We start from the raw sequence: 13,288 nt of genomic DNA on the forward strand, positions 1-13,288 counted from the left end.
GGTGAAGACCATGTGTCTGATCAGAAGAGAAATGACAGGGCTGAGAAATGGCAGCCACACCTTGAATGAGCTGCCACCACCGAGGACCCTCCCTGACCCCTGCAGAACTCTGACCTGGGGACAGAGTCTTCACAGATGGCCCCTGGACTGGTACTGTGTGCAGTGTCTGCCTTTCTGGGATAGAGGGCACAAACCAGATGAGGCAGATGAGGGTTCAGGGCCTGATGCCACACAGCACTAGACTTTCGGCTCCCCAGAGAGCAGAGGGCACCCCCCTCAAGCCACAGGCTTTCTGCTGCGTGACTGCGTGGAGCAGCAGGGCCTTTCCCCTGATGTCGCTGCCTTAGAGGAGATGTTTAACCTTGCGTCTTTGTTTACTCATTAGTAACAGTGAATGGGGCTAAGGGCTAGAAGAGGATGCAAGTAGTGTACTCACGTTACAGCCCAGAAGATGACGGGGTTCCACCTAGCCCTGAGATTCCATGTCTGTACTCTAGAAGATGCCCCATATCAGTTTAGTTCCCTTCTCATCCCTCCCTTCCAGTCATCCGAAAGATGTCATGACCAGGTGTGCCCTGGGGTGAGCGTTCCTGGCCCTATGTCTAGACAGACCATGAAGGAACCAAGTGCCTGGTGAGGAATTGAGCCCCAGAGGAACAGGAGGGCGGGACACAGGGAAGAGGCGGAAAGGAAGACACTCCCAGAGACCTCGTTCTGCCACCTGTGTTCAAGTGTTAAGATCAGATGCACCCATGCAAGCACACATGTACACAGCTGCTATCGGGCCTTGCATGGTCCTCATCAAATTGGGAACTCCAGGAGGGCAAGGACCAGATCTCCCTGTTCACTGAATTCCCCCACTGCAGCTTGCCCAGGGCCACCAAGGAGGCACTTAGCCCTTGTTGAATGGGTGAATGAGCACCACCTTTCTCTTTGGTGCCATGAGGGGCAAAGCCTTCCCTCAGGTTGCCCCTTCATGCGTTTCTCAGGTGGCACCCTTCCTAGCTGCCCCTCCCCAGGCAGTCTTAACAGTGCTGCCCCCACGGTAGTGTGGCTGCCTCTGGGTCGATGCGTGTGGAGCAGACAGCCCCAGCCAGCCAGTGAGGTTCTTCGCGATTGCACTAAGCTCTAGCCTGCTTGTTTCTACCTCCTGGCCACCTGGTCAGCCCTATTGCAGAGACAGGAGGGCCAGAATCTCAGGGCTAGGTGGGCCCCCACCATCCTGGTCATCTTCAGGCTTGAGCCAGAGCCCTTTTCTTAGCCTTGGCTGAGGGAGAGTCAAGCTCCTGTTTCTTCCTCTACTGACCCCACATAGACACGTCTCTGCCAAGGAGGCAGTGCTGTGTTCTTCACATGGGAGACCTGATTCCCCAATGCCAGACTGCTGCAGAAATGCTGCCTTGGAAGCCAGGTGAGAGGTGACAGAGCAGAGTGGGTTGAGGTGAGAGCCTGCCTCGCAGAAGGTGGGGCGGGCAGACTCCAGAAGGAGGTCCATCGGGTCTCAGCTGCCCAAAAGAGCTTGTTTGGCCCAAGCAGAGTGGGTGCATTTTGCTCTCCACCTCAGTGTGAGAGCCTGAGAAAGCTCTGTGTGTGTGTGTGTTGAGGGGTTGGGCAGACTTGCCCAGGCTGCTGTCTGCACCATGAATTAACTCCCTTTAAGCTGAGTGTGGATGGGAAGCCAGGGAGCAGCTGCTCACCTGGGCAGGCTCATACTCGCTCACAGGTACTGCTGCAGCACAGACTGCCCAAAGGAGTGTGAGCAGTGCGCTGGCTTCCTCCTGCCTCGGGAATAGATTCCTTCATCCTCTCTGAAGGGGAGATTCATGAGCAATGAGGGCAGCCCAACCCAGCTGGCATTTGTCATCATTGCAGAGACAAGAGCCACACCCCTGACCCCTCTGCCCCTTGTCTACTCTTCACAGACCCTCTGTGGCTTCACCTTTCTCTCCATGTATGCTGGGCCCTCTCCTTTTCCCACCACCACACAGATTGTGTGCTTTGGAGAAACTGAAAATGTTCCTGAAGTAGGTTAATAAACATCATCTGAAGAATAATAAAGACAGGGTGAAGTAAGAAGATCCTCTGCTGAGAGCTAGGCTGTTAGCCCAACTGGGTCCCGGGAGCCATGGGCTGTGAGAAAAGTGAGCCAGTGCCACCTGCTGGAGCCCCGGGGTGGTGCATCTGTGAAGCCCGGAGTCGCAGCCTCCAGGAGGGGCCACCCACCATCACACCACCTTTAGGAGCACAGCGGCTGGGAGGGCACAGCAAAAGCCCCTATCCTGCCAAGTGGGAGGCCTGATGCCCTGCCAACCTGGTGGCTTTGTGCAGATCTCTTGCTCTTTCTGGTCCTTGGTTCCTCATCTGAAGAGGAGGAGTAACCTCACAGGCCCTGAGCCAGTGAGGCTGCCGTGGCAGGCCTGGCTGTGCCGGCAGAGGGGTGCATGTGTGCTCTTCTCTGGGCTGCCTTCATTCCTAAATGGGCAGCACAGCCCCTGCCACGGTTCACACTCCTGCCGCGTGGGAAGCATGTTTCTACCCCTTTCAAAGCTCTCATTCTAGCAAGCGAGAAGCGCTGTTCTCTAGAGCCCAGAAAGCTGAGACAGAGAAGTCAGCCAGGGTGAAAAGCCTGTGGAGATCAGAACAATACTATATATACTCTAAAGCACTGCCTTGAGGAGCCCCTGGCCCTCTGTGGCCGTTCTTCTACGAAGCAGTGAAGGACTAGGTTGTCGTGACAGTGCAGGAAGGTGGATGGCAGAGAGCAGGTCATCCCTCACACTCCAGTGCACACCTGTCAGCCGCTGTGAGCATTCTGCCACCTCGGGCTCAGAGCCTGGGGTGCCTGCTGCCAGCCAGCTGTGACTCTGAGGCCCAAAACCACACCACCACAAGGACATGTATCAGCAGTGCCAACTCTCCCAGGCAGATTACAACACCAGAAAGCTGAGCCTGCACCCTAACTGTCCCATGCCTGATGCCCACGCAGGGGAAACACAGGAAGGGCTGAGGCTCAGCAGAGGGGTTGAAGGCTTGCCTAGATAGAGGAAATTTTTCATTTCTAAAACTAGAAGTTCTGGTTGGATTGATCACCAGTTAAAAAAAAAAAAAAAATTAAAAAAAAAAACAACCCTGGAAGAGGCCCTACAAGAACTTTAGCCCAACCCTTTATTTTACCAGCAAGAAGAAGAGGGAAGTAGAAAGTGACATTCCTTACAGAGTCACAGCTCTTTGGTGGCCTGTCTGTGCAAACTGGTGGTCCACTCCCAGCTGTGAACAGTAAGGCTCAGGGCTAAGGAGCTGACTGACTGCTTTGCTGTTTTGATCTGTTGGGAATATATCTTTATGCAGGTCTCTAGGCAGAGGTATCCCAGTAAGATAGCTGCAGTAGGTTGCTTTAACTGTTGCAGTGAGAACAGAAACTACATGTGAAAGGGAGCTCACCCCTACCAGCTCCCAGCAGTCTGCACAAGGCAGCAGCAGCACTAATGATGGTGGAGGCAAGGAAACCTCGGGTCCACCCATGCAACCAGAGAGGGGCTGTGTCCTGCCACATCCTGTCCTCTGAGTCACAGCCTGACACCCTCCCGCCATGTGCACCTCCAGTAGAGGGCTCCCAGGGTTCAAGGGACCATCAGTAGCTCTCAGCCTTGTTCTCCTGCCCGCCATCCCCCCGGCCCCCAACTCCCATTCTCTGCCCCTGAGCCTATCACTCTCAGGGCAGTTCCCCAGTGGGGACCAGCCACATGTGGCTGCTGTCAAGGTGGACCAGGGCCACTAGCGTGGAGAAACCAGAGGCAGCTGCTGCCTGAAGAGCTACTAAGGAAGAGGCGTGGGCAGGAAGGCAGCACTGGGCCCAGCAGATGAAGGCCTGTGAAGGCTGCTGCTGCGGGGCCAGGCGGCTAGCCACAGATGCCTCCTGCTCAGGGAGAAAGTCTTGATGGATTTACTTTGACCTCAAATCATGGTTTCAGGTTGGTTGGTTGGTTTTTTGGTTTGTTGTTTCTTGTTTCATAATTACTAACTATTTCTAGTCTTTTGTTTTTATTTTGAAAAGGATCTCTCTAGGGACAAGTGCTCCCTGCTGCACAACTGAATAGCAGCGCAGATTAGAGTGGTATTCTCAAAGGCCTGCCCTGCCTGAGTGCAAGGGGCCCCATGGCCAGGTCCTGCTGGGCCCACCGAGACTGGGCTGGCTAGGGTCAGTGTCCAGGAGCTGTTGCTCCAGAGATAGTTGGTCTGTGAGCTGCTAGGTTGCAAAAAGGGCCAGGGTAGGAGGCTGAGAGCCAGCACTTGATGTGGCATCTAGGGGGCAGAGGTCAGCAAGTGTCAATGGGGCACAGGTGGGCTTGGTGGCCTGGAGAGAGCAAAACAAGGTCAAGTTCCAGGCAGGGGGTGCTCAGCTGAGACTCAGAGGGAGAGCCTTCACTGGAGCTTGGGTGCCCTGACCACCCCATTAGGATCTGGTTCTTAAAGAATCTGCAGTGCCTGGGCACATACCCAGGTGCCCAGAGAGGGTCTTCCAGGAAATATTCCCAGATCAGACAGGTGCCTTGAATGGCTGTGTTTCCCAGCCCTGGTCAAAGATTCCTGACTGGCTTTCCAACTGAAGTTAGCCCAGGGTGAGGATGGTCTGATCATGGCTACTTTGCAACCCAGCCCTGGGGACGGGGGGAATGTTCTCAGGGGAGGGGTGTAGACACAGGTGGTCTCCTTATGCTCATCCCCTAGGAAAGAACTGGTAGCCTGGGGAGAGGAACTTCCTGATCAGGCAAGCCTGGTTGTTTACAGAGGTAAGAGGTACTGCTTCTCCCCATATATAACCCCAGAACCACTGCCCAGGCCCATCTGGCCCACTTTCTTCTTCAGCCTGCATCCCCACTCCTCTGTCCACATGACTTCTCACACTCACTGCCTCAAGCACCCCAGTCTCTATTTCCCCATGTTGTTCCTCTGTTGGAATGACCACCTCCACTTTGTCCAGGCAGGGTACCACCAAATCATCCCTTGTGGCCCGGATCAAATGGTGCTGTCCCAAAGAGGCTTCCCTCAGCTCAGCCCGACCAGCAGTGGGAGTCAGCAGCTTGTCCCCGGTGCTGCCCCACCTCCATTGGAACCCAGGGCAAAGGCCCGTGGCCTGGGTGGCACCCATGGTGCCTGGTATATCATGGGCAGTGACATATGTGGGATGGGTTAGCGCCATCGGGCCCCTTAGATCATGGCATTTTCAATAAAAAGATGCCACCGCCATTAGCACTTAGGTCCTGGAATCCACAGCCTGGTCTCTGCCCTCCCGCCCCATGCCTGTCTCTAGCTCACACACCCAAGCCTTACCTGGCTCTCCACGTGCTGCAGCCATCCTCTCCAGGACCCACACTCCCTGCCCCTAGGTGACACTGCCCCTGATTGCAGGGCATGAAGCAGTGCCCAAGGTTGGGATTCAAGCTCAGCAGGTCTGTCCACCACTTCTTCAGACATTTTCCTCTTTTGAGTTGCTGGCTAGCATCAGACTCCAGCCTTTCCCTGGCACTTCCTTGTGCAGTTCAGCCTTGCCAGTAGGGGTGCCCTGCCCAGACCTCCAGGGACTGCCCAACCTGACATCTTGTGCTCCTCAGGGAGGAGTCAGATGGGCCGGGTGTTTGGTTCTGATTTGTTGGAGTAAGTAGCCAAGTTTGGGAGCCGCTGAAGGAACTCCTAGGTCTCCCTGGACAGCTGGGGCTGTCCTGAGAACTCCCTAGAGCTAGGGTCTTTCTCTAGTAGGAGCCTTTTTAGTTCAAAGCCAAAGGGCCTTGAGGTTTGTGGAGTGTCCCCATCAGTCATCTTGAGGACCTTGGGCCACAGCATTGTCTGGGGGCATGGTACTCCCCCTAGTCACCCCCAGCTGGACTGATCAGACTCAGGAGCCTCAAGTTGGGATTACCTGAGCCCACAGTCCAGGCCATCATCTAAATTGTGAAACATGAAGTACACAGGAAGAGGGTACCTAGTGCTCCTGCTGCTGCCCGTCTGCTGTCTGGATGGCAGCCTAGGCTCTTCGGGGCTGTGCTCCCTGTCTGCTGAGAACACGTGTGTGTGGTAACAAACAGTGCCGTGACAGACACCGCGTGTTATGCCAAAGCGTCTCCTCAGGAGAGCAATTTGGTAATCTCTCCTTGAGGGGAGAATTGCTCTTTGCAGTGTATTCTGTGGAATTAAGTGAGCCTCTGAGTGTCACTCCAGGGTTATCTGTGCTTCACTGGCTTTGATGGCAAAGACATGCTGCAGCCCTCATCACTTGTAATTACACGTTTCCAGAGTGAGTGAGGCCAGGGAGCGGGCGTGAGTGGGCTCCCTGGCCCTCCAAGTCCTGCTGCTCTGCTTTTCTCTCACAGGCACCAGGCTGGAGGCTGAGGATGCTGAGAGCTTGGCTTGGCACAACCCTAGAATTTAGGTCAAGTGGTGCATTGCCAAGATCACTGGGAGGAGTGGGAGAGAGCTAGGGGTAGAGATCTTACCTGGAAAACACACCGCTGAATCTTTCAAATAATTTATTTTGATGTCACAGCTCCTGGCCTGGACCAGCAGAGAGGAGCAGCCTTCTGTGTTTTTCTTGGGCAACAGTCTAGTTGCTGTCATTACCAGTAGCCAGAGTACCTACTGAACCTCAGCAGTGTATCTGGTTTAAGGCATGGTCTTTGCCCTTAAGGGTCCTAGAACATGTAGCAGAAACTCTTGAACTATGCAGTGTCTAAATCAAGGTTAAGAGATCACTGATGGTGGGGTGTGATGTCTCGCGTCTGTAATCCCAATACTTTGGGAGGCCAAGGTGGCAGGATTGCTTGAGCCCAGGAGTTCAAGACCAGCCTGGGTAACACAGTGAGACCCCATCTCTAAAAAAAAAAATTACAAATTAGCTTGGTGTCGTGGTACGCACCTGTGGACCCAACTCCTCAGGAGGCTGAGGTGGGAGGAGCACTTGAGCCCAGGAGGTTGAGGCTGCAGTGAGCTATGTTTGCACCACAATGCACTCCAGCCTGGGCTACAAAGCAATACCTTGTCTTTTTTTTTTTTTTTTTTTTAAAGCTGTCTTCTACAGGAAGGATGATACCTTGTCTGTTTCAAAAAAAAAAGAAAAAAAGAAAAAAATCACCGTCCAATAGTCAGGCATAGAATGTCACCAATGGCTGTGCTGCGGCCACAGTGGCCAGGCCACAGGGCAGGTGCTAAGAGGATGCATGTGGGCAGCTGTTGCTGCATTGGAAAGGGACTAATTTCCCCTCCCTGTACCTCTTCTGCTCATTTGTGCATTTTGTCCTCTGTAGGTTCCCAGAGACTATGCCAGTGCCTGTCAGACGGCCAGCGCTTGGGGAAAATTTTCCAAATGAATGAGTGAATGAATGAATGAATCAGTGAATGCTGTCATCCCATGTTGGAAGTATGAAACTTGGAGTACTTGGGGTTGAAAATGCTTTAGTATTAATAAAACTATGCCTGGAAACATTGGAACAGAAATTTAAAAGCGAAACAAAACTACACAGCCATACTGAAACGAACCCACTCTGCAGCTGCTGCCTGGTCATAGCATCTTCCAATGAGGCCATGGGGCCAGGGGTTTCTACTGCCTTGCCACAGAGCCCATGCTGGGGCTCAGGTGGGTGCTTAGCGGTTGCTCTGAGCCCAAGGTGGGGGCCAACATGCTCTTTGTCCTGTCTGCAGCCCCCACATGGTAAATTAATTGGCATTGGGGCACTGTCCTCATCAGCTTGGTGGCTGTCACTGATTCCTAATGGTCCTCACGTTTGCCTGCACACAATTGCTCCACACAGGATGTAATTAAATCCTTTGAACAGCACTTAGGGACATTTGATTATGTAGAAAAACTCCATAGAAATGTAAGCTGTTGTGTGCAGCTGGTTTACCCTGCAGTTTCTGACAGTGCTCACTGTAGTGTGAAAATTACCTGAAAGGACAGAGAAGGGAACGGAGCTGGGAGGGAGGCTGGTGGGGGTGCTGCTGTGAAGCCTCAGCCTGTCTTCCATACAGGGGCATGGCTGGGAGGGCCGGGATGAGTCTGCCTGTCTGAGTGGCCCTGATTTATCCCTTGGCCCTTCCCTCCCCAGGAGCTGCCAGAGCATGACGAGCCTATTCAGTAACACTGTGTCACCGACCCAGGACGGGACCTCCTCTCTTCCCAGGAGGCAGAACTCGTTCACCAAGCCCCCGCTCCGTGCCCTGTATGACCTGCTCATCGCACCCATGGAAGGGGTAAGCACCTCCTGGGGGCACGAGGCTCCTCCACGTCAAAACACATCAGTTACCAGTCAGTGCCCACATGTATCTTAGACACCAAAATGGGCTCCCGAGATAACGGAGGCTTTCCAGAACACAAGTCTGCTCTGTCCAGCTTCTCAGTGAGCATTTGAAAAATAAGATGGAGCACTGACTTGCTTGGTTGGTTGGTTGGGTGGGTGGGTGGTAGGTAGGTAGTGGATGAGGCCTTGAGATTCAAGTTGCAAATCTGAGTTCAAGCCCTAGCTCTGCTCCCTACAAGCCAGGTACATTCAGCCTCAGTGACCTCATGTACAAAATGAAATGATGCTCCCTTCCCAGCCTGTCCAACAGAGTGATGGTGCGGCTCAGGGAGGTGCAGGTGCACATCTAAGCAGTTGTCAGCAGGGGCTGTGCATCAGTGTGAGGCTGCCCTTTCCCACCTAGCAGACACCTCGGGGATGTGGCCATGGCTGTGCCCTTCCCAGAGGGCTTCTTTGCACCTTGTGCCCACACCCTACTAGGAATGAATGCTTCTCCACCTCCATACCTCTCATCCTAGAATCTTGTCTGAGCAACTTCAAGCCAGGGCTATGCTTTCTGGTGAGATGGAGTCTCAGAGAATCAATACCCACCTCCCTCTTTCCCTCAGCCTCAGATATTGTTGGGAATCACTGACTCCACCATAGAGTCTAATGTTAAAGACACCCTTGCATCATCTGCCACAGACAGGTTTTCTGTGGTGTGTATTCATCTGCCCTGGTCTTTGCACATCACTTTTTAATTCAGACACAGCCCTCTGACTGAGCAGAGAGTGCCGGAGGGCTCAGGATCTTTGCAAATCCCAATGGTTGGTCCGTCAGATGCCTTTGCATAGACTGTTAGGAAAGCCCAGGGAGCCTGCAGCAGGCGAGCAGGCTGCTGTTAGCCAGGCTGCATGGCCCCTTCTTCTCAGCAGTCTGCAGCCAGGTGGGAGATTTGTCTCACAGCTGTTGGGGTGGCCTTCAGAAGCTCTCTCTTCTGCTCCAGCCAAATGACGGAGGTGAAATGTATCCCCAGGAAACCACATCTGCACGATGATTTCTTTGTCCCCAGAAAATGCCTATACCTTTCCCTGCCTGGCCTTCCAAGGATGTGTCTTGCCTAATATTTGTCAGGAGGCTGCACTACCTGCCAGTGCCCTCTGGACATTCTCTGGCTTGCGAAGACAGGGTGTGGTGGAAAGCACAGAGCCTTTGGGAACCAGCAGAGCTGGATTTGCATCTGGCCCTGCCCTTTTCTGGCTGGGTGACAGTGGCAAAGCTGCTTCCTCTCCTGGAGTATCTGTTTCCTCATTAGAAAATGAGGATGATAGCACCCAATGCAACAGGTTAGAGCAGGTTAGACAAATGTGTAAAGCACCTGGCCAGGCACAGTGGCTCTTGATTGTAATCCCAGCACTTTGGGAGGCCGAGCTGGGCAATCACTTGAGCCCAGGAGTTCACGACTAGCCTGGGCAACATAGTGAGACCTCATCTCTACAAAAATTACAAAAATTAGCCAGGCGTGATGGTGCACAACTGTAGTCCCAGCTACTCAGGAGGCTGAGGTAGGAGGATCTCTTGAGCCTGGGAGATCAAGGTTGCAATGAACCATGATCGTACCACTGCATTCCAGCCTGGGTGACAGAACTCAACCGTGTCTCCAAAAAAACATAAAGGTGCATAAAGCACCTGAGGCAGCAGCAGCAGTGAATGTGTGCCTGGTGAGCAGTGCCTTCTTGTGCCCAGATCCCTCTTCTGAGTGCCAGGTCACTGCCACTGTCCCTCCAGGCCTTTCCTGTGCTCCTGGGCCTCCCGGATCTGATCACATCCTTGCATGCACATTCTTGCAGTCCTTACACTTGCTTGGTTGTCCTTCCCTTGTTAGGATTATGACCCTCTCCTGCGTCCTCCTTTTAATGAGATGACCAAAACTGCAGAGAATTCTCCAGCTTAAAGCTTCTCAGATACCTTAATCACTTACCCTGATTTATGTGCCATACCTTGGAGGAAGAAATACAAACCTAGCTCCCTTGCTTTTCCAAGTTTTCTTTACTGCTATTGACTGTCATGCAAACCATTTCAGTGACTTACTACCGGCCTTCCCTCCTGCTTGCCCTGAGGGCTGCATTTCCCAGGGATCCCTGCTCCTCTGAAGGGTGTTTGGACTCTCCAATCTTTACCCACTTAGGCCTTCTGAGGCCTTTGCCTGTCTCCCTTTGCATTTCTCCTTTTGCATTCAGGTCCCCAGATTACTTGTTCCATTAATGTTGCATTGGTGTTTGGGGACCAGGAGGGGAGCAGAGGGTAAAGATGGAGACTGGCTGTGACTGCCACCTCTGCCCCCATGAGGCTTAGGTCATCTGGGGCTGGCAGGCTCCTCTCATCTCTCAGGCCTAGCTGCCATGTCACCTCCTCTTTGAAACCTTCCTTGCCTCTTCTCCTTACCTTCCTGGACCCCTTCATTCCCCTCCCCACCACTGGGCCCCTTGCATACCTGGATGTTTTTTATGGTACCTGAGACAATCAGCCCTCCATATCCATGGGTTCCTCATCTATGGTTTCAACCACGGATTGAAAAAATACGTATATATTTTTGAGACAGAGTCTTGCTCTGTCCCCTAGGCTTGAATGCAGTGACAGTGATCATAGCTCACTGCAGCCTCGACCTCCCAGGCTCAAGCACTCCCCCGACCTCAGCCTCCTGAATAGCTGGGACTACAGGTGTGCACCACCACTCCCAGCTGATTTTTATATTTTTTGTAGGGACAGGGTTTCACCATGTTGCCCAAGCTGTTTTCAAACTCCTGGGCTCAGGCGATCCATCGGCTTTGGCTTCCCAAAGTGGTGGCATTACAGGCGTGAACTACCACGCCCAGTGAAAATATATATTTTTTAATTCCCCAGAGTTATGAAAAGCAAAACTTGAATTTGCTACATGCTGACTACTACACTGAATCCATGTGAATGAAGTGATATGTAGGCATTCTGTTAGGTAATCTAGATTATAAATAATCTACAGATGATTTAAAGTATACAGGAGGATGTATGAAGGTTAATGGAAACACCATGTCATTTTATACCAAGGACTTAAGCATCTGAGGATTTTGGTATCTGAGGGGTGTCCTGGAATAATCCCCCAGGGATACAGAGAGGCACCTGTGCCTGATTGGACTCAGGACTTAGCTCTGTGCTTGCTGCCCACCCTATAGTCCCTGAAGGCAAGGACTGTGCCTCATCTCTGTGTCCCCAGCAGCTGTCACAGGGCCTGGTACACATTGGTGGTCAGCAGATTTTCTGGAATGGTATGGGGTCCAAAGCGGCATTGCATTTTGGGTCTAGTTTGGCATAGAAAGCAGAAGAGTCAACTTAGAAATCAGCCAATAGGCTTTTCATGGCCACTCTTGGGTTGAACCTGGGGGCTTTCCCAAGATGATGAAGCAGAAGGAAGGAACTGGGCCTGTTCTCGAGGAGCTTTGAATCTAGTGAGCCCCCTGCCTCTGCCAGCCAGCACAGTGATTTCATGGTGGGGCATGGTCCAGTCAACACGCCTGCAGGCCCCACCCCAAGCATGGTTTCACTGGCCGAGGAGTCCACGCTGAGCCAGGTGAAGGCGGCGACTATTGTGGGGGCTCTGTACTTGAGGCAGAAATCGACTTGGTGGAGGCCACGAAGAGGTGGAGGGCAGGAGGTGGCTCTGCCTTGACCCATCCCAGTGCTTCCCCAGTGCCACAGGTCATCCTGGAAGGGGGTCCTCTGAGTGTATAAAAGCTGTACCATGTGTTTTCGAATTTTTCTCCCTGCAGACTTTCCCATGACTTAAAGAATAAAAAGATGCTATCAGGATTAGTGGTAGCTGGCTTCGGGACAACCTAATTTTCCTGTAGGGGTGCTAGGAAGGGGGAAGATTATGGACTTAAGCCTCAAACAAGTTAGAACAATGATCAGAATAATGCCTTTGTACACTAGGAAAAGGAAAAAGACCTGTCACCTGCATTTCAAAAAACGAAATGCTGCCAGCAGCACCCTGAGTTTCTGCTGCCCTTCAGAGCTGTTTGTGTGGAGAATGCGATGGGGCCCCTGAACCCACCCGCAGGCTGCAGTCTTATCTTGAGGTGAGGCATGCAGTTGGAAAGCACATCCGTAGTTCCCGATATCTACAAATACAATCTTTTGTGAGTCAGGATTTGAACGCAGGGGAAGGAGTTTGGCTGCTTTAAATGAGACAGAGTGAAACCTTTTTAAAGGTATTAAAGTAAATCATCAGAGCAAGCACTGTTCCTTTTCTAACTAAAATGATCCATTGTGTATCAATAAAAACACTCAACTGAAAAGTTGAAGTCTAATTAGGAGTCGTCTCCATCCCAGTTTTATTCATTCATTCAACAGATATTTACTGATTTGTGCCAGGCACATACTGTCCTAAACCTGGGGAAGACAGGTGAAAATCTGGGCCAGGGGCCTGTGTCCTCATGTCTGGTCACTCACAGACTGCTAAGGGTGGTGATGGAGGCCAGCACCCGAGGCCAGTGGGCCATGCCGAATTGTGGCAGGTCAGCCTCAGTGACCCCATCATCTCTGGAGGGCCCGGCACACATCACCTGCACTGCCCAGGTGGAGGAGGAGGCCTGGATCATTTTCCTGCTTCTGGCGGCAAGCACCCCCGCACTGCTCCAGAGGCCACAAGAGGGCGATATGATACCGCCAGCCGGCTCCAGATCTGCCGCTGTCAGCTGCCAGGCAGAGTAAGACCCTGCTCCACATTTTCAGCGAGAATACACATCAAAGCCAGAAGTCCAGGGTTGTGAATCACTGACACTTCAAGACTAAAACGATTAGCCTCTTCACATGGGGCATATAATTATTTGAACAACTGCCTTTGTTTAGCCGCAGTCCTATTGCTAAGGGACTAGGTCAGACAGTATGAAAAGTAGAACAGAATAATATTTTACCATAGGCCTTACACCAGTATGTGATTTAATTTGGCTTAAGGGAAACATTGTCATGGCTGTTTCCTGGAACCA

General features: G+C 52.4%; 1 protein-coding gene across 1 annotated transcript in view; it reads left to right on the forward strand.

Annotated features, from left to right (window-relative positions):
* The window catches only part of TTC28 (tetratricopeptide repeat domain 28), a 720,135-nt gene that overhangs the window by 679,764 nt on the left and 27,083 nt on the right, over window positions 1–13,288 (forward strand). The window contains exon 15 of the mRNA XM_011934852.1: window positions 8,097–8,241. Coding sequence (XP_011790242.1) covers window positions 8,097–8,241 — 145 coding nt within the window. The remainder of the gene's footprint in view (window positions 1–8,096; window positions 8,242–13,288) is intronic.

The sequence above is a fragment of the Colobus angolensis genome, unplaced genomic scaffold (genome assembly GCF_000951035.1).
Source record: "Colobus angolensis palliatus isolate OR3802 unplaced genomic scaffold, Cang.pa_1.0 Scaffold139, whole genome shotgun sequence".
In the NCBI taxonomy this organism is placed as follows: Eukaryota; Metazoa; Chordata; class Mammalia; order Primates; family Cercopithecidae; genus Colobus; species Colobus angolensis.